Source organism: Cynara cardunculus, unplaced genomic scaffold (genome assembly GCF_001531365.2).
Source record: "Cynara cardunculus var. scolymus isolate 2C unplaced genomic scaffold, CcrdV1 Un_Scaffold_196, whole genome shotgun sequence".
Lineage (NCBI taxonomy): Eukaryota > Viridiplantae > Streptophyta > Magnoliopsida > Asterales > Asteraceae > Cynara > Cynara cardunculus.
The window spans coordinates 101,857-123,366 of NW_020200567.1; the positions used below are offsets into that span (position 1 = coordinate 101,857).

Sequence of the window (21,510 nt, forward strand, 5' to 3'; positions counted from 1 at the left end):
GTTTTAAGTAATATGCATTAATAAACAGTACTTTACGTATAAAAAGTAGCTTTTAAGAGTTTTTGTCAAATGCTTTATAATATAATATAGATTATTATTTTTAATTTAATTTAAGTTTAATAATGAAATAATTTATTTTTGGTTTAATAATATAACATTTTATAAATATAATAATTAAGTATTTTGTTAGAACTCAATGATTATCCTAATTATATTTTAGATTTTTTATATTTAAAATGAGATGTTTATCCTGTATTTGATTGTGTTTATCTGTAGTTAGTTATACGAATTCAGTTATGGGATGAAATCTGATAGAGATGAAATCGTTTAGGGATGTACGGGTTTAAGAGTTTTTAAGAGTTTTAGTCAAATGTTTTATAATATAGTATAGATATATATATATATATATATATATATATATATATATGTAATTATAAAGTAGCGATCAAATGCAAACTACCTTATTTGTACAAATTATCCTTATCCGTCGATTTCATTGTTTAACTTAATGAAATTGTTTCATATAATTTTTTTCTTGATAAAATTGTTTCATATACGGTTGTTTCAACGTTTTAATAAAACTATTTCATGTATTTATTTAAAACTAATATAATGAAGTGATAATATCCATAATTAACATCATTCACAATAAAAATGATTAATTAACCTGTCATAATTACAAAAAAAGTGAAAAAAAAGGAAACTTATGATTAGTTTAACAAGGTTTGCACGATTTATACAAATGACTTAGTTTGCAAAGTAAACCACCCCTATAATTGTATATGATATAAATATTTGTCGTCATACGTCACATCTTGAGAAACATCGTGGTCTTACCATATCGTTAGGCTCAAGGATTAACCTTGCCGGCAGATCATGTCTCACGCCATTTAAAACCTGGATTTTTTTTTTGTTACAATAAATAGGATCTAAAATCTGTTATGTTTATAAACCTATTTATTTATAAATCAAAGCACTATTTTATTTGTTTTTTAAAACCATAAAAACATATAAATAAATAAATAAAAAGAAGCATAAAAAACTTATTGTTAGATTTACAAAATTATAAAAATTAATGTTGTTATTAGTGACTTTAATTTTAATTAAAAATACTTTTAAACAATATTGAGGGAGAAGGTCAATTTTGTCATTTTAGTTAGGCCGTTTCATTTGATTTTTGGGCCATTTGGACTCCCGCTCTGGTGTTTTCAAAAATCCAAGGGAAGAAAATAATAATAATTAATAAATGGGAAATTTGAGCTTCTATGCTTTAAGTACCCTCACATGCCAAAACTATGCTTCAAATTTCAACTATTACAAAATCATGCCCATTATATGGTTGACTCCCTCATTGCTACGCAATAAGTGTTCGGCGGTAAAAAAAAAAAACAAATACTTCAACTTAATTTACCGGGTAAGATTATAGTCCATGAAAACAGTATCACATACAACAATTTACTCGATAAACACTTACCGAGTATGAATGGTCACCCTCCTTTACTAGGTAAGATCCTTCATTATCATCATTGTTTTTGTCAGGTAAGGTTCTCGACCCTTGCCAAGTTCATCCAGTAAGATAAATGAACCTGTAAATTCTTACCCAGATAAGCGTTTAATTAATGGTACTCATGGGTTGGGTTGATCGAGTTCAAAACATTTGAACAACCCAATGTTTGCGGTTTGAAAAATCTTAACCCAACCCAACTCAACCAACCCAAAGTGTAACCCAACCCAACCAACTTGTATTGGTTGGGTTGATATTTTGATACATTAAAATATTCTTTTAACCTTGAATATATTATTTCTCTACTCATAATTTATCTTTTTATCATCAACCATTTGATACAACTTATTCATACTTCTTAAATCTTATGCATATCACATTCAATTAATTTTTAAATTTACGTATATATGTTCACAGTTACTGAACATATATACGAATGAGTTATATAGAGATAGAGAATAGATAGAAAAATGTGCATATGAAAAGGGTACGTGATAGTGTAATTGTCTAATATATATGTTAATGAAAACTTAACAATCATATTAAATCCAAGAATTACAAGGATATCGGTCGGGTTCATCGTGTTTGTTTGAGTTCAAATAATAATATCTCAATTTCAACCCAATATCAAGGGTCTGAAAATTATACAACATGATTAGAAATCGGGTTGTTTCGAATTGAGTTATTTCGTGTTAGGTCGAGTTGATCAGATTTTTAAGCACTGCTACGGAACCTTTGTTTTCATCATCTCTCAGTTGAAGTATGAATCATAATGAGCCATTTTGTTGAGATCGCTCTAGTCTATGATGTCAAAAGGGGTCCGCGATTGCTGTTTATGACAACAATGGTACAAAGAATACAAGTAACTTTTTGCATCGTTTTGTTTAATTTATATATATGTGTATATGGTTTTTTTCAATTCAAATATGCTTCTGTTCACATGTTTCTTGTAATAATGTTCGATTGATAGAATTTCGTTATGCTCAATACTAGATTGATAAATTAAGGGATTTGTTTGATTCAAGTCGGGAACTGGAAATAAGAATGACAGAGAATGAAAATGGGAATAGCTTTAACGGTCTAGCAAACATATCAATGTTTAACCGTTAATTTTAACGGTCTAGCAAACGTATCAATGTTTAACCGTTGCCCATATCATGTTTATGTTATAGGTCAAGGTGATCAATTCAGGAAGTAACGCATTTTTTTGTCCAACCGGCTTATATAATAAAACCAAACCCCTTTTTACCAGGCTTAAGAACTAACTCTCACCTGTTGTATGTAAAATCATTCAAGATACATAATTTTATTCCCAACTTGAAAAAAGACGGAAAATATACCAATATAAGAAATAAAATAGTTTCAAAAATACTGAGGATACCTTCAGAGTCTGGATTCTTCATCAACAAAATATTTATCCACCTAATATTTCATGAGGAATCTGAACATATTATATGACATATCAAATATAATATATATTTGGGAGACACTTGGTACTCAATATGGGAGTCAAGCCCAAAACCACTTTTAAAATATAAATTAATTAAAAAAATTAATTATTTATGTCCGAATCTTTTCTTATCTTTCGAGCCGGCCCATTAATTTTAACGGTCTAGCTCATGCCCGGAACTGAAAACTGCCTAATTTCACAAAGTTTGGTGCTTTTATGCATCACAAATTTATTGATTTATGATCACTTCAAACCCCAGATGTTGAAATCATCAGTTAAGGAAGTAGACGGAAACAGGCACATAATCGGCGTTATACAAAACATATACAAACCAAACAACTCACCCGTTACAATGGAAGTTGTCTGCACGTCGGACAATACCACTTCCCCTTGAACCTCGTCTCGGGTGTCAGCCCGACGCACGAGTAATGAAACCACTCGCCACCTTGACACTGTAAAAAGGAACACGATAAGAAACCAATCCTTATTTAGTGTATTAATTTCAACCTCCAATCACATCTTTATCCCTTCTTAAGCCAAATAGATAGGACCCACAAGATAAAAATTAAAAAACTGAACAGTTTATTCAGCTCGAGAGCAGGGTCTAGAGGTGGGATGTACGCGGACCTGACCACTACCCCAAAAAGTAGAGCGGTTATTTACCTGAAGACCCCTGCTTGGTGCAAAAGTATGAGCAAAATGGAAGGAAAAAGAACATTAAATGATGAAAACAGTAATATGATGAAACAAGCATCTCCAAGATTATGCTGTGTTGCATTTCAGATGGAATTATCTTGCCAGCAAGTTCATAGCAATTGAATATTGTTACCATCATGGTATTGATGTACGCCTAGAGGCGAGGCAGCCCAAAACAGCACCTAGGGTGGCGCCTCTTGGACCCTGGACGAGGCTTACGCCTTGGTTCAATGAAGCGATTCAGGGAGGCGTGACGCGCTGTCAAGGCCTACCCCTCAGATGATATGCTTTAGTAATGTTTTTTTTGGCTTTTTTATAAGCTTTATGGCATTAGTAGTACTTTCTCTTTATGATGTGTCTTTTTTTATTTTAAAAAACTAAAAGTCAAAGCCGACCGGCCCCAATGTGTACTTTTAATATTTTAAAACCCAAAAGCTAGTACTTTCTTCTCTCAACCAAAAAGTGTGGTTTGACCCTTCCTCATCCTCCAAACAACCAATTTTTCCACACCCTCTCAGCAAATCTCTAGTTTCACTTGTTCCTCTGTCAAGAATCACCGACTAGCGCCTCTTAGTAATTTAGTATTATATATATCGTATATAAATCTATATATATTTGTGTAGTATATATACATATTTTGATGTATATATATATTTCCGCCTCGGGCCACCTCAAGGCTTACGCCTCTCCTCATTGAGGGAAAACGCCTAAGTCCCGATTCCGTCTTTTAAAACCTTGGTTACCATCTTAACTGATGAACTCAATTAAGAAAGTCTGACCATATAAATATGAAACAAAGGGAGAGATAACAGCAACTTACATTTTCATTGTCACAGGCAATCATATCACCAAAAGAAACCTGGAAAAAAAAAGATGATGTTCTCGATCATTTTACTAGAAAACATGGAATACATCATTTTAATTTCTTTATAGATGGCAAAAGTCGAATAGAACTCGAAACCTGATGACAGACGCAATAGGTGGGTTCATTTGGATCAATTGGTTGATCCATCTCCAAGGGGGTGGGATAATCCTTTTTGAAGCCACCTGGTGGAGGCATGAGCTCGAAATCCCTATCCCTGTGATCCCACTCTCTATCCCTGTAATCAATCTTCTTAGATTGAGGTGTTATATATATCGGTTTGCGCTTCTCGGTTTTAGGAACTAAAGGTAACGGAGGAAGTATTGCTGGTTCATCTGCTGGTAATTTTCCCTCTGCAAATGATAAAAGCAATATTTTTTTAATTAGCGAGTTAGCAACTCTATAGCAGACATATCTAAGAATTGATTCCGATAAATACCACTACGACCCACACTAATGAATCATAACTATTTTGATTTACATATAACTGAATACCGTAAGCTACAAAAACTACCGGCTTGTTTCAAAGAAACGAGATATAACTTGAAGTTTGACGCCAAAATGAAACATAGCTTTAAATTAAAAAATGGTACATGAAGAGTTCTTTTTACTACATCAGGAACGGTATACTGATTCTGAAATTCAACTAAACTTCGATTTTGAAACGGCTATGAGCTTTCGAAGAAAATCTTTTAGCTTCCTCAAACTTTATAAGTAAATAAACAGTATAACATAGATATGTTTATTGTTTAGGGAGAAAAGCTTTTATATGCAGAGCTCCTTGGATTTTGCAAGCAGAATGTTCCAATAACTCGAACATGTGACCTTCTGGTCATGTTGGAGTACCTTACTGTTTGCTTCATGGCTCACAATCACAAGTCAAAGTGCATTTTATACCCTGAGGGTTAACAAGTTATTTAGTAAGCTGGGTAATAGAAGTACAAGTGGCTAATGCTTAGCTAGTACAAGTATGCATGAAAGGTTTTATTGAGTCTCGCCGTTACTAGTATAAATAGGGGGTAGGGGTTTGAGGAGAGGCATTCTGTTTTGTTATTTCATTGGCGTGTGCCTTGGGAGATCCGCAGCCTCTTGAAAGCTGATTTCCTTTCTTGTAATCATAAATTTTGCTAGTAGTAAATCATATGAAACTCTACAATTCGGCCAATTTGAGCATTGGAGTACATCAGTGTATCATCTGTTTTGTAGCGAACAGAGTAACTATATACTCCCTTCGTCCCACAAAAATGTAAAATATTCCATTTTGGGTTGTCTCCGAAAATGCAACATTTCTTTTTTGGGAACTTGTCAATCCTGTTTTTACTTTTCACCAACTAATAATCATTACTTGAAATTAACCACTTCCATTTTGATCCACAAGCTTTTTTTTGGGGGGGGGGGGGGGGGGGGTTGGGATAGAGGGAGTAATTAAAAGTAAATCTCATCACACCTTGCTTCAAATCCTCAGCAAAATTGTGCAGATCCTCATCAAGACGTTTTACATGACTGTCTATCTGAAAGTAAGTTGGATTGAACATAAGAGGCAAAACAATCTCAAGGACAAGGATAGTGGAAGGTAACACACACAATATAACCAATAGAATATAGAGCACATAATATATTCCCATATGATGGTACTTCTCTATGATTTTTTATCACAATAGTCTAATTTTCAAGAAGTTGGGGATATGGTCAAATACACAACCTCACACACTTCTGCAGCACTAGAAAAATTTGGCAAGGGGTAACTTAAAAGGCAGCCCTACTTTCTGGGCTATTGCCAGAAAGATAATTACCAGGAGATTCAACATTGGTTCAGAAAGAAACCAAGATTATATTGCCAACTGAAGCCTTGTTAAGATCTAACATTCTTCCAACTCCACAGTATGCGACAGACTAAGAGCTTGTTTGTTAGCAGCTTAATAAGCTTAATGAAATTCACAACTTTTTCGGTCAACTATACATGACTATTTGGTAGTGACTTAATGATATAAAAAGTGACTTATTCAGTAAGCTTCTAAGGGGAGCTTTATGCATAAAGCGAAGTTTTTTTTTTTCCAAATCTGTACCTCCTGATTAAAAAACAGGCTCCTTCCATCTATAAAAAACCCTCCCAAGCAAAAACCTTCTCAATCCATACAAACAAATTAATCGACACAGACAGCTTTATCCATACACAGCTTAATGGAAAACCAACCAAACAGCCCCTAAGCGTCATGAATTGGTGCATGAGTAACAAATTCGTGCAATATGATTTAAAGCAGTGAACTGAGTGCCGATTGAAACCAATGCTTCTTTTCTAACAAGTTCCATAAATTGAAATAGCATATAGTTACTAAGTAGTCAATTTGGAAGGGAACTACATTCAGAGAGAATAACTTAAAAGAACACGTAAATCACAAGACAACAGCAAAAATTGTAATCATCTACAAAGCTAAGAAAGTAAAAACTCACAAGATCGTAAGCTTGCCGTGCCAGCAGGACCTTCTCGGTACATAAGCTTAAGGCGTTATCTTGGTTTGCTTCAATATCTTTCTTCATCTTCTCAAAGGCCATGTCACCATCTTCATGATTGCCTTTATTGGAGTTTTGAGAAGCCATATCCAAGCAGTTCTTCGTCTGCTGCCTTGTCTGATTTATCATGGCTTTAACACAAAAAAGAACACCCTTGATCAACTCAATTAACAATTAATATTCCTTTTCTCTCTAAACAAAGATACACTTTTTATATTGAAAACCTAATGCATTAAATTTCCAATTTTGAGTACAAAGTTCTTCACAATTCCCAAATAGTCCTTAATGTTTGACTATCAGCACTATCATCTCAGCATCAGAACTCAATTTACACAACTGGTATGGTGTACATGGAAAATGGAATTTGCCTATTCATTGCAAGTGATGTAAAGGGAGTAAAGCAATTGATAGTTCTGATAAATTAATCTCCTTCTACATTCCGTTATCACTATCAGATCAGTGTTACGTAAAAAATCCCAAACTTTCATCATGCCCTCATTTCCCTTCATATCACACTCACAAACACAAACGTGTGTGTGTATTGTGCATAATAAACATTGTGTGTGTATCACTATGAAAGAAGATGAACATATACATTGGGAACGTTCATCGAGTTCTCTTATGGTATTCAGAAGCCTCTGCAACTCTGCCGGCAATGTGCTTGCGTCTATGACAAAATTCAGCACAAAAAACCAACCGGATTAGAATAAATTTTACAATTTGAAATTCGATGAATATATCATGCAAAATAAAGCTTACACTCCAAGTAATCGTCGACGAAAACTCCGGTTCTCGCGATCGCCATAGTCGTAAGATCTGAGCGCGCGTAATTTTTTCGCTAGGGTTTGCAGAGTTTGAAATAAGGAGAGAGATTTCACGAGGAGGGAGAATTTTCCTTTTAGGGAAAACGTCATCATTTTGATTGGGTGAATTTTGTACATTAATCAAAAGTTCAGGGAGCAATTAGACATTTTACAATTTTCGTAGGGTGAATGCTGAAGTTACAAAAAAAGAGTACACCTTCAAATCTATACTATATTATAAAACATTTGACAAAAACCATTAAAAACCATTTTTTATGCGTAAAATACTATTTATTAATGCATATTATTTAAAACTCAAGATTGCAAGTAGATTGTGCGTAAGTACAACTTATGAAAGCTTCATATCTAAATTCGTGTAACTAACTGCAGATAAACATAATCAAATACAAAATAAGTATCTTATTTTAAATATAAAAAATCTAAAATATAATTAAGATAATCATTGATTTCTAACAAAATACTTTAGTTATTATTTTTATAAAAAAATTATATTATTAAACCTAAATTAAATTTATTTGTTACTAAACTTAAATTAAATTATAATTAAAAAATTTAATTAAGAAAATTACTCTAAAACATAAAAAAATTTAAAAATGTTAATTTGATATTGATATCGATATAAATTTTTTCCAAAATTTTATAATATTTTCAAATTTATATTTTATTCAAAAATAAAAAAATCATCGTTTTCTCAAAACCACATAAAACCGTATTATATCGACATAAAAAAGGCATAAAATGAAATACAGAAATGAAGATATATCTCGATGCATTGCACGAGTACCCTTCTAGTTAGATAAAATGTCTGCAAAGTCGTTTGATGTGTTTTTAATCGAATTCCGTTTTCAATGAATTTTTCAAGTTTTTTGTTTGATTTTAAGGGAGTTTTGTGGTTTTTTTGGTTTATTTTGAAAAACTTTTTTGGTTTTTTTAGTTGATTTCGAGGGACTTATTCGGGTTTTTTAGGTTCATTTCGTAAAATTTCTCAACTTTCGCCGTTTGATTCTCGTTATCCTTTTACCTTTTTAGTACTAAATATGATGTTCTGCAAATTAAAATTAAGTAATCAAATTTAAAGAACTCTGGATTGATTAAACAAATTAACATCAACAAAACAACAATTAAAGTTGAGAAAATTAACATCAAATTAACAAATATAAAGCAAATATATAAGCAAATCTGAGTTAGGGGCCATTTACCAAACGCTTACCCGAGTAAGCTCTTACCAAGTAATATTACCTCAACACATGAATATGATAAAAACCAAGAATCTTACCGAGTAAGAGCGAGACAAGGACCAAGAGTCTTACCCGGTAAGTGAGGGCGACGACTCTTACCACGGTAAGCGCTTAACAGGTAAATTTGCATACGATGTCGTTTTGGTGAACTCAAATCTTACCCTGTAAATAAATAGTAGTGTTAAATTTTACCGACAAACACTTACCAAGTAAGTATTTGGTAAACGGCCCGTTAGAGGTGTGGGCCAATGGATGTGATGTAACATATAAACAATCAAACATGTTGCAATAATCAAAAGGGCAACAAAAGTTTAAAAAAAAGGACTAATATCAAAATTTATTACCGGGTAAGAGCGATTAAAAAGGTGGAGAGTCTTATCCGGTAAGTGAAAGTTACGACTCTTACCCAGGTAAACGCTTATTCAGTAAATTGTTGCATTCAATACGTTTTGATGTACTAATATCTTACTCATCAAAATAAATTATAGCGTTGACTCCTATAGATAAGCACTTACCGGGTAAGCATTTGGGTAAACAACCTCTTAGATTGAGAGAAAACCTGAATGAGCGATTAAAAAAGTGACCGAGTGAGTGCGAGAGCGATGAGCAAAGAACGAGAGAGCTGGCTCGAGCGTGCGAGTCTGAGAGAACCGATCGTTGCGCAGAAGGTGAGACAATATTGTTGTTGTTTGTTTTAAAAATATGAACCCTCCATCTTTGTGTTTTTATTTAATTAGTGCATATTTCATAACTGATCACTTTGTGTCCTATGAGAGAAACATATTTTGCATTACGATTCATTTGGTCCCTTAATTTTTAAGTTTGTTGCACTTTTACCCTCTTAGTTCTTAAATATTGTTGAGCACCCATTAACTTTAGGAAAACTGACATGAAAATTGGAATGACGTTGGAAACAACTGTCACTTTCATTTTTTAGGGGTCGTTTACCAAACACTTACAAAGTCGCGTTATCTCACCGGATAAATATGGTAAGAACCAAAAATCTTACCCGATAAATAATTTTACTCGGTAAGAGAGAGACAAGGACCACGAGTCTTACCCGGTAAGTGAGGCCGACGACTCTTACCACAGTAAGAGCTTACCGGGTAAATTGTTGCATAGGATGTCATTTTGGTGAAACAAAATCTTACTCGATAAATAAATAATAGTGTTAAATTTTACCGATAAGCACTTATCGGCTAAGTGTTTGGTAAACGGGCCCTTAGATATATTTGAATCAAATAAAGAAAAGGAATGAGAAAGGAGGAGGAGAGTAAACATAAATAGCATTCATGACGACATTCAAATAAGTGACGGATTTGATGCAAAAAGTATGTGTTCATCCGTTGTTAGCAATTATTTACGAGGAGATATGTCATAATATCAATTATCAATTTAGAACATAAATGGGGCGTTGAGTACAACATATTAATAAAAATACCGAGTTTTTCATGTTTATGCGTGTGCAAACAGTTAAATCACAAATTTGGAACATGAACCGTAATGGAAAAGCACTCTAAGTGTTATTTGGCGCTCAATGTGTCGTAAAACAATTGTTTCAGGCAACATATACGATATAGCAAGCAACCTAGGGTCGCAGAGGCGTGGGTCAGAAAACGATGTGTGTAGCGAGCCACTTGTCATTACAATAGGTCGACACGACCTAGGGTGCGGTACGAGTCACGTAAAAGGTAAAGGATGTTATCGAGCCCATTGAAGCAAGGCCCACTCACGTAATAGATGATGTCTATTAAAGCGTGACACGTAAATGAGAGTTATTTTTTAAAAGATTTTGCATAGTCATGTTGTACTATTAACGCGAAAGAAACCAGTACAAAGTAATTAAGCATTATCATTAATGCGGTGTTTTTGATTGATTGGTTTGAGTTTGACTTCAAAAATCAAAAGTATCAGGAGGTCACATGTTCATATCCAAGAAGGAATAAAAATCCCTTTATGGCCACGGAGGTTGAAATTCGATAACTCCGGACTATCTGCAAACCAGATGGTCGTCCTGAAATTAGTCGGCTCGCATAAATATCCAGGTTAATAAAAAAAAAAAAAAACTTAAATAATAATAACCCTAAAAGATTATATTTTAACAAAACAAAATGATAATTATTACTACAGTTATTCTATCTCTTTGATGAATCTATCAAAAATGGTGCCTCTCTAAAAGAAAATAAACAAAAGCATGGCAAAGAGACCCAAAACCATCGGCGGAGCACCGGCGGCTGGAGGTGGTGCCGATGAATCCGACGGTGATAATGAATCCGATGGCGATGACGAAGGCGACGATGACGGTGGTTCATATGGTTTTATTTGGATATTGAACTTGCAAGGACCTTTGGATGGGTCCTTGTCGACTTCAATGGCTAACCCCCCGAAATGGCAGCTGGCTTTCGATTGGTTCGCTACTTGAAAGAACGAATTGAAAGCATACGACATTTTGTCAGCGAAATCGAGACCACTACACGATCCGCCATGAGAGACTGGGGTGCAGTCTGCACGGTCACAAGCATACAAAGCGCTCTCGTTGAGTTTCTTGTGGTCGGTCGGAGCGTCGTGATTCACGACGCACCACTTTTTCGGTTGATACTGGACGTGTTTCGCTCCCACGAGCGTCTTGTTCTTGTCTTTTCCGGCAAGGTCCATATGAAACTTCGGTTGACCTGCGTAATCGAAGATACCCCAGTGACGCTCGAAATCTCCGGGTAGTACGCTTTTTGCGTCTTCATCGAGGAGCCCGAAAAGGTACACTTCGATATGACCGTGGTGCAAAGGCGTTCCTTTGTGTTCCGCCAATCGTGGCAAGATCCCGTTATAGAATCTTGACGACAGGGACTTGTTGGCCCATCGATTGCCATCGGTGGGCCAACCAATCTCCCCAATCACAATAGACATGTTCCCATGACCAACCTGTTTCAAAGCCGATACACAAGTGTCGTAATTCGCGTCGAACACATTGTTGTACTCAACGTCGCCATCTTGGATGGTATAGTTACCGTCAAAAAACGCATATTCGATCGGAAAACCGTCGTCTGCTATCGCGAGGCTCAAAAACGGGTAGATATTGACGATAAACGGAGCGTTGTTTTTATGGAGAAACTCCACTATGTCTTCAACCTGATCGGAAACATCGGGACGGAAAATCCCGGCAGACGGAACTGGCTTCCACGCCGGGGACATGTAAACATCCCCATTGAACGGAACCGACGCCTTGATTTTATCTCCAAGCTTTGCTTCATCGAGGGACTTCTGGATATTCTGCAATGCCGGAAGCGTTGAATTCACATACTTGTCTTTATAATCCTTCAGGAACGGCTCGTTACCGATAGCCACACTCCTGCACAATGATAGATAATACGTTACCATATATTCCACGACCAAATGGTCATTGGCTCAGCGGTACACGGGTTTTGAGTGAATTCTAAGGAGATCGAGGCACTACGTTAAAATCGAGTTTATAGGAAGCCAAACAACTTTTAAGTGTCTTATATAACATTTTCTCAAAAGTGTCCTATAAAATTGGTAACGTGACCTTATACTAAAGGTGTCCTAAAAATTTGTTAAGACGCCTAAAACGTCTTATAAACTTCTTATAACGCTTTTATATATGACACTTTATTTTTCGATCTTATCGACTAAGTCTTTGTTGTAGTAAGGGTTCAAGCCCCAGAGAACGTGAAAAGTGTGTGTGACTACGTGAAAAGTGTGTGTGAGTTTTACTGTATATGAATATTATATTATCTGCATAATAAACAAAACAAAAGTGCGGTAAGAAGTCGTATTTTACGTTATATTGACTTTCTTCTCGACGTATTTGACAACGTTTTTCTTGACCCATTTCTCGGCGTTGCTCTTCTTGGTCAACGAATCGAGTTCGACGTTCTTGACAGCGACCATGACCTCGATACCTGTGTCGGCCAACGCGTCTAATACGATCCCATCGGCATCAAACAACTTGACCTTTTTAAGTCCATTGTCTTTCAACATTTGAACCACCGTGTCCGGTGGCAGTTGGTGGTTACACTTGGTGCCCCAATTCACACCCAACCCATCAACATTTGGACCAAAAAGGATGTACACAATTGCACTTATAAACAAGAGTTTTACCGTATCCGAAAGTTTTGCCATTTTCCGGCCGGCGGTGCCACCACCAGCACCGTCAGATTCAGAGAGTGGCCAAAAGATGTGAGTGAGATTGCGCGGCGGCGATCGGTGAAATTGGAATGGTGGTTAACAATGGTGACACTCGTTAAGCCTCTTTATATAAGAATTTTTACGCCTTTTTGTCACCAACACTTGCCCTTAAAATTTGGGACAAAGATCCAAAAATAATGCCTTCAGAAATAGTCCTACAAAGCCCTTCCAATTTAGGAATAAGTTTACTTTATGCTGTAGCAGTAGTTCTTCGTCCGCTGACGTGTAACGCAGTTGTCAAAGGGGTGAAGCGACTTTGTTTAAATACAAGATGGGTTATGTCGTCATGAGTTCGATTTCGGGCCCCTTGCTTACCTCAGTTGCAGGGACCCAAAAGATTCCCCTCGCATTGGTGTTTTTTTTTATTAACCTGGATATTCGACCCGCTATGCGAGCCGACTAATCCCAGGGTTCCCATTTGTTTTGCAGGTAGGCCGGAGTCACCGCATTTGAACCTTCGTGGCCACAAGTGGATTTTTGTTTTTCCTTGGATTTAAACCTGGGACCTCCAGACACTTTTGACCTTTGGAGCCCAAGTTAAAACTAATCAGGCACCACTCATGTGGTTAACACATTGGTGTCCTTTCGAAATGGGTTATGTGTAAAATCAATTGAGGTTGTTAGTAATCAACCTTTTGAGATTGGTGAGAAAGTCAACATTAATTAAATAAATTCAAAATAAACTAGAAAGATACTCGCGCAATGGAGCGACATAAATCTCAATCTTAATGTTTAGTTTTTATTATCTGTCTCTATCGATATAATACGATTTTATGTGGTTTTCAGCAAACGATAATGTTTTTATTTTTGAATGAAATATGCATTTGAAGAACATAAAATTTTGAAAAACAATAAATCGATATTAGTATCGAATTAACTATCTAATAATTGTCGTTTTTTGTTGTAACTTCTTTAATTCAATTTTTTATTATAATTTGATTTAAATTTAATAACAAAAGTAAGTTATTTTTAATTTAATAATAATATTTTTTTTATAAAGATAATAAAAATAGCCATCAAATACAGCGAAAAAGAGCCAAAATGGGTGTAAAACAATCACATTTCATAAAAAAGTTCTGATAAACGAATGTATCGTCAATTCGTAAATCACCAATGCTGCTATCTCTCAAAATGACAATAACTTGCGTTATCTACACCAACAATCAAACCTACAACAACAAAAACACGAGAATAAGCGAGTATACGAAAAGATGAACCGAAGAACGAGAAGCCGACGATGAGTACGTCCCGACTATCTGAATGTTAAACGCACAGGTCTCGGTCGAGATATTTAGTGTCGTCACCATTGCCAAACCTTGAAAATTACACGCCATTTCGTCTTGATTTTGCACCTGAAAGTACGCATTAAATGCATACGAAGCATTCGCATTTGCATCCAACCCGTTACACGACGAACCGTACCCGAGCGGTGTACAATCGGCAAATGTACAAGCGTAATTAATATTCTCCCCGAGTTTGCTCAAATCTTTTGCGTCCGGGTTGAATTGGCACCACCGTTTCTCTTGGTAACGCACGTTTTGGGCCGGTACCAAAAACGAGTTTTGTCCTCGACCCGATATATCCATCGCAAACTTCGGTTGCCCGTCATATCGGAATATTCCCCAATGTCGTTCAAAGCTTCCCGGAGCAATACTCTTAGCATCCTCATCAATAAGCCCGAAGAGATAAACTTCTATCGAGCCGGGCCTTAGTGGGGTCCCTTTGTTGGAGGTGAGTCGAGGTAAAAGCCCGTTATAGAATCTATACGCCATGTTAATGTTGGCGTTTTTATCCCCATCGGTGGGCCACCCAACCTCTCCGACAATAATCGGCATATCAGCATGGCCCGCCGCCTTCAAAGACGAGACCAAGGTATCGTAATTGGCGTCAAACACATTTGTGTACTGAATCCCGTTATCGACAATCGGTTGGCTTACGCCGTCAAAGAAAGCGTAATCAACCGGGAAATTGTCGTTGCCGTAAAGACTCAGAAACGGGTATATATTGACCGTAAAGGGCGCATTGTTTTGGGCGAGGAAATCTACGAGTTGGGTCATTTGATCATTGATATCAGCCCGGAACCTCCCGGCCGAAGGGACCGGACTGTCGACCGGAGAACCGTAAACATCTGCATTCGAAGGTACAGTAGCCTTGATGACATCACCAACTCCCGCTTCGTTCAGGGCATTCTGGATATTCTGGAGTGCCGGGAACGTTGTTTTCATAAACGAGCCGTTGTATGCTTTCAAGAACGGCTCGTTGCCAACAGCAACATATCTGTCACAAAAGAAAACCGGAGTTCCAAATTAAAAAAAAAAAAAAAACTATACGCAAATGTGTACAAGGATCCATATTTACGTAAAGATTTTTTTAAATCTGAGATAGATTTTACGCAAATACCCAAGAGCGGGTCCAGCCTTTAAGCATCGGGAAGAAAGGCTCCCAGTCAAAAATCAAAAACTTTTGTTGACTAGCTTAAATTTTCTATTTTCACCATGATTTTACATGGTTTCCTTCCAGTCCCATTAATTTCCTGGATCCACCACTAAAAATACCTCCGATTAAAATAAGAATTTGGTTTTTATAAAAATATTAAAATAATAATAATAATAATAATAATAATAATAATAATAATAATAAAAAGCTACAAGCTGCTGAGATCCAAATATTTTGGGAAGTTGCTTAAAGCAACAATAAACACGTACATATGCTTCGCATAAAATATCCCAAATGGGGTTGGATGAAACGTACAACATGCAATGCACAGAGTACAACTCACAAGTGTGGCAACGGCTTTTCATATACTCCAATGAACACTCAAAAAAATAAAAATAAAATAGATTTTGGAGTTTTAATCTCAAAAAATTTCTTTAAAAAATCTTTTTTTTATTAACCCAGATATTCAACCCGTTATACGAGCCGACTAATTTCAGAACGACCACTAGCCCAAAGTCATTGCATTTAGACCTCCGTGGCCATTAGTGAATTTTTATTTCTTTTTGGATTTGAACGTGAGACCTCCAGACAACTTTGACCTTTGGAGTCAAAACTCAAACCAATAAGGCACCATACTTATAGAAAAAAAAAAGTTCTTTTAAGAACCATACTTTTGCATTTTTTATTTTTTTCACTTAGTATCAAACTTTTATAGTGTTCTGCTATGAATATTCGGTTTTTTTTAACCTTCAGAGGTGTTTGAGATTGCTTATAAAAACAACTTATTGACTTATTCTGGTATGACACCGCTAATAAGCACTTTTGAGTGTTTGGACAACAACTTAGTCTGATGTCAAACCGATAATAAAAAGTTTTTGAATAAGTTAAACTCGTCTGACTTATAATAAATTGATAAGTGTTTTTATATAAAAAAAACATAAGTTGTTTTAAATAAAGAATCTCAAACACTCAAAAGTTTTCCTTTGAAATGTATCACACGGTTTCATTAAAAAACGAGTTAAACTTTATACGATCCCTTTTATTTTTTAATAATAGATAATTAAACTTTTTTATTTTAAATAATTAATTCTATTTTCTTTTAAAATAAATAAACTATTAAATTTTACCGTTATAAACGTACAACTACCTAAAGCACCAATCCTTTCGCCACACTTGGCCACAAAACTCTCCACGTAGTTAGGCTTTTTCTAGAACGAAAATGAAATCCAACGTACAACTTCCAATGCATCAAGTACAATTCATCATAGACCTAAATCATTGACTAAATTACGCTTTTCGTCCCTATGGTTTCTTAAAATTACGATTGTCATCCCTATGGTTTAGAAATTTTAAATTTTTATTGTAATTATTTTGAGTTTTTTTTTTAATATTATCTTTTATTGTATGGTACAACTTCCTAAAGCACAAATTCCCAAAACCCCAATATTTCCACTTCCCAAACAACGTACAACAAACAAAGCACAACGTACAACACCCAAATATTCCACCTCGAGAACCAAAATCCAATTCTTCAAGAACAGAAACGAATCCAAAAGCATATCAAATCGAAAACTTACTTGATCTTAACACCGCCATTGAAATTAAATCTGGTAACATTACGCTGCACGAATTTCTTAGCTCGACCGTAATCGTTCATGGCGAGCAACTGATCGTTAGGAATCGCAATCATAACTTCGATGCCGGAGCCGGCGAGTGCACTCATCGTCGATTGCTCGGCGTCAAACAATTTCACTTTATTAATCCCGTTATCTTTCAACATCTGAACCACAGTTTTCGGATCCAGCTTATGGGTAGCCATCGTCCCCCAGTTCACACCAATCCCTTCAACTTCTGACCAAAGCAGAAACAGGCCCCCCAACAATACCCAAACGACAGTTTCCACCCCCGACATTATTTGATTGAATTTGAAACAGCCGGGAATCTCGACTGAATGCAAATCAGATCTTTTGGGTGTTATTTTTTCAACAAAAAAATTGGGGGTTTTTAAAAATTGAAGCCGATGAAGACGAAAAGTGGGGATTACAGTGCTTGAGATTGAAGATATAAGCTGCAAAAATGGCAGTTGAGAAGTGAGACAAAAAGGGATCGAAAATCGGCGATTTTTTCTGGGGGATTTCTTCAAGAAGAAAAAGGGAGATCGTGGAGCTCTGTGTGTGTGTATATTATATATATCGAATGTATAAAAGTCGGCAAATCTTGAGGTGAAATCGGTGCGTGTGTGTGTGTGTGTGTGTGTGAAAAAGGAGAAGAGAAGGAGAAGAAGTGATTCTCAACGAGGAGTGGAGAGGAAAGTAGTGAATGTTTTAAAAAGGTGAAGAACTTGAAATTTTTTAAAAAAGGAACGTTATTTGATTTTTGTTTAATTTGCAGAAAATAATATAAAAAATGGAGATATTAATTTATTTTTATTAATTAAAGTATTTAATAGGGTGTTTCGAGTTTGAAATTTATTTGTTTAATAAATTAATTAATTAATTTAGGTTTATAATTAAATTTTTTTCCTTTTTTAGCATGTGAATGGTTTTTTTTAATGCATAAAATTTATTAGAAGCAACGTTTTGCAAGACAAATATGAAAAAATATAAAATAAATTGATCAAAATAGTCAATTTCTTCCATTAAAAGGGTGTTTGAGATTGTTTATAAAAACAACTTATTGACTTCTTGGGGTGTGACACCGGTAATAAACACTTTTGAATGTTTGAATAAACAATTTATACCGGTGTCAAGCTGGTAATAAAGAGTTTTTGATGAAGTTAAATCATTCTAACTTATAATAAGTTGATAAAGATTTTTTAGAAAAGTATAAGTTATTTCAAATAAGTCATTTCAAATACCCTTTTTTTTAATTATATTCTATTTTTGTCAAACTTTATTTAGACGTTCATTTACATAAAGCTTAATTTCAGATTATTAAAAAAAAATATTTACTCAAATTTGTATAAAGAATTTACGTAAAGATTTTTATTTTTGTAAAAAATAAATATTTAATCCAGAAATGTATTTATACAAATGCCTTGAACATTGGCTAAAATAAAGTATTGATATTAAAATCTGTTAAAAAATAAATTTAATTGAAAAGATCGAATATTTTAATTAATTTTTTATATTAAAAAAAACTAAAAACCCAACTCAAATATGTGAATGGTATTCGATTTTGTTTGATGATTATTTTAATATCGTTTAGAAAGAATTCGAAGGCATTAAATTTGGATGACATTAAAAATATTATTTTTTCAATAATGGAAAGAAGTTTTTAAGATTATCATTTGGGTAGATCCTTTTCAGTTTAAAATTTAATAATGATAATGGGTTATTTGTTAGTTGTTGAATCGTTTGATGCAGAATGATCAAGTAGTCAGAATGATTAAGAGACTCTTATAATATAGTGCAAAATGAAATATAATCGTTTGATAATTGTTTACAATGATATTAGGACGCTGAATGATCAATGAGGCTTACGATAAGGACGGACTTATAACTTTTTTCAAACGGTGGCACCATTTGACCATAAGAAAAAAATATAGTGAAATTTTTTTAATTTGTGATACCGTTTGATTATAAGAAACAAATATACGGAATTTTTTTTCAAACGGTGGTACCATTTGACCAATAAAATGATACTGACAGGATTCAAACTGGGTCTAGGGTGGAATAAAAGCTTTGCAAACCAACTCTACCAAATAAAACTTGTTTTCGTTGTAGTTTTAAAATACATACGGTGACACACAACAAATTAATACGATTATACCGTTACGAACCTAATTTTTTTTACCTTTTCGGGGAGAAATAATACGGTGACATGTGTCACCTATACCACATAGCTGGTTCCGTCCCTGGCCTACTACACAAAATTATTCATATTATTTTAAAATCATTATGAGACGGGTTTTTTTTTGTCAAACAATATTCATCTTTTAACGATTCAGATGTTGCCTCTTAATTGAACTATTAAGAGGTAAACAAACAACCCCTAAAATATTCATAATATTGATTATAATTTTTTTATTAAAAATATATTTCATTAATCAAGTAATATGGTGCAATTTATTTTTATACCAATAAATATGTAATATACTGTTATCAATATACATGAAAAATACGATGTATAAAAAAGAGTACTGGTGTTGAACTTGGTAGATGAGGGATATTAATACACAAGCAGTAAAAAAACGGTTTTAAAACATTGGATAAAAATTCGGTTGCATTTATCAGATGTATATATTGTAAAAGCACGTGGATAAATAGAACAGCTTTTTCTAAAAAAAAATATAAACAATTTTCCGGCGGATTTCCGGCGGATAATTAAAAAATTTATTTAAAAGAGAAATAAATAATTTTTCTAAAAAAAAATATAAACCTCATCAAATGCCTCTAAACATGACAACTTAATGGTCAAAATGTGTCGATGCTTTTCAAACCTGTTTAAGCTAACGTACATAATTTACAAGTTGAAAGACGTTTTATATTTGTCCTTTTATATCTCCCCGAACTTTTAGATAAGCAGTGTTGGTACGTGTTACATCTTGAACGAAGGTAAGACACGTACCACAATCACGAGGACGTCATTGTTCAAGAGGTGATATAATCGATTCGACATGATGATTTCAGATGTGCTGAAAACTAATATTCTCGAGACTTGTTTGTTTGACTTGAAATCCTTTTAAAATCGACGTTTATGTTTTACGAGGAACAATAACCTAAAATCAATGTTCTCGAGACCAATGTTATAATACGAAAAAATTGCATACCAATGTTTAGGTTTGTACGATTACGTGTCTATCATGGTAATCGTATACTCAATATCGTAATGACACGTAATACTCGAGCAAAATAAAAGGTCAATGAAATGCTTCTATTACATTCTTAAATTCAACATCGTATTTAATTTTACGAATCGATTAAGAATTATACTTCACATATAAGTATAAAATACTCGTTTTTTAAAAGTAAATTTAATAGTCCCGACATAAAAACACGAAAGCGTGCCAATACGATATACGTATTGCGTGAAAAAAAATTAAATTTTCTAAAAATGTCATCAAAATGGGTTTTTAGGTATTTTTTTGGAGACATTTATGTTTTTTGTTTGCAATTTTTTAAAATAGAAATAGAAATGTATTTATTTTTGACAACACATTTAGAAATGTTTGATGATTGTTTCTTTCAACAAAATACAATGGAATTCTAAAATAAGAAATAAAGTATTTTGAATTTTAAAGATCTGTTTGGTTTGCAGGATTATTTTTTAGAGATTTGGATTTGAAGGGATTTGAAATCATTGGTGTGTTTGGTTTCTAAGATCTGAAATAAAATTTGATTTCGTTATTTATATAAGAAAATATAAAAATAATTATATTATATTTTTTATCAATTGATTATTATAAAACAAATATTTTTAGCATTTTTAGAACCTTCTTGCATGCAATTGTACAAAATGCCTTCAAATCCCAAGCACCAATTTCAAAATCCTATGTTTATATGATTTCTATCAAATCATAGGATTTCAAATCCAGACAATCTAACAAACCAAACATAAGATTGAAATAAATTTGAAATTCAAATCCCTTCTCATTTTATTCATGCAAACCAAACGAGACCTAATACTATTTGTTTGTAAAGCATAGAAGTAACAAAGTCATGTTTATAATTTTTTTTAAAAGATTAAACATAATAAAAAACAATATAATTTCATATGTTTTTAACTGTAAAATTGTATTTTTATTATCATTATTAAACAATGTATTTTAAATTTATTTTTTTATC

General features: G+C 34.1%; 3 protein-coding genes across 3 annotated transcripts; all 3 read right to left on the minus strand.

Moving 5' to 3' along the window:
* Window positions 1-3,148: 3,148 nt before the first annotated feature.
* LOC112501526 (PHD finger protein ING2) lies at window positions 3,149-7,905 on the minus strand. Its single transcript, XM_025105181.1, has 7 exons — window positions 7,783-7,905; window positions 7,619-7,690; window positions 6,964-7,154; window positions 5,960-6,023; window positions 4,612-4,865; window positions 4,471-4,509; window positions 3,149-3,406 (listed from the first exon to the last, which is right to left on the minus strand). The coding sequence occupies exons 1-7, from the start codon at window positions 7,826-7,828 to the stop codon at window positions 3,302-3,304; spliced, it is 771 nt and encodes a 256-aa protein (XP_024960949.1). The 5' UTR covers window positions 7,829-7,905; the 3' UTR covers window positions 3,149-3,301.
* A 3,352-nt stretch (window positions 7,906-11,257) lies between these two features.
* LOC112501511 (glucan endo-1,3-beta-glucosidase 8-like) lies at window positions 11,258-13,222 on the minus strand. The gene is made up of 2 exons (XM_025105156.1): window positions 12,882-13,222; window positions 11,258-12,431 (listed from the first exon to the last, which is right to left on the minus strand). The coding sequence occupies exons 1-2, from the start codon at window positions 13,220-13,222 to the stop codon at window positions 11,258-11,260; spliced, it is 1,515 nt and encodes a 504-aa protein (XP_024960924.1).
* Window positions 13,223-14,331: 1,109 nt separating this feature from the next.
* On the minus strand, window positions 14,332-17,912 carry LOC112501519 (glucan endo-1,3-beta-glucosidase 8-like). Its single transcript, XM_025105175.1, has 2 exons — window positions 17,302-17,912; window positions 14,332-15,565 (listed from the first exon to the last, which is right to left on the minus strand). The coding sequence occupies exons 1-2, from the start codon at window positions 17,634-17,636 to the stop codon at window positions 14,458-14,460; spliced, it is 1,443 nt and encodes a 480-aa protein (XP_024960943.1). The 5' UTR covers window positions 17,637-17,912; the 3' UTR covers window positions 14,332-14,457.
* Window positions 17,913-21,510: the final 3,598 nt, after the last annotated feature.

Coding starts and splice junctions, on each gene's coding strand:
- LOC112501526 (XM_025105181.1), bottom strand. CDS start 7,828: ATGGCGATCGCGAGAACCGGAGTTTTCGTCGACGATTACTTGGAGT. Junction 7,155..7,618: donor ACTCGATGAACGTTCCCAAT/GTATATGTTCAT, acceptor TTTGTGTTAAAG/CCATGATAAATCAGACAAGG. Junction 4,866..5,959: donor TGCTGAGGATTTGAAGCAAG/GTGTGATGAGAT, acceptor TATCATTTGCAG/AGGGAAAATTACCAGCAGAT.
- LOC112501511 (XM_025105156.1), bottom strand. CDS start 13,222: ATGGCAAAACTTTCGGATACGGTAAAACTCTTGTTTATAAGTGCAATT. Junction 12,432..12,881: donor GAGAAGAAAGTCAATATAAC/GTAAAATACGAC, acceptor ATCATTGTGCAG/GAGTGTGGCTATCGGTAACG.
- LOC112501519 (XM_025105175.1), bottom strand. CDS start 17,636: ATGTCGGGGGTGGAAACTGTCGTTTGGGTATTGTTGGGGGGCCTGTTT. Junction 15,566..17,301: donor AATGGCGGTGTTAAGATCAA/GTAAGTTTTCGA, acceptor CTTTTGTGACAG/ATATGTTGCTGTTGGCAACG.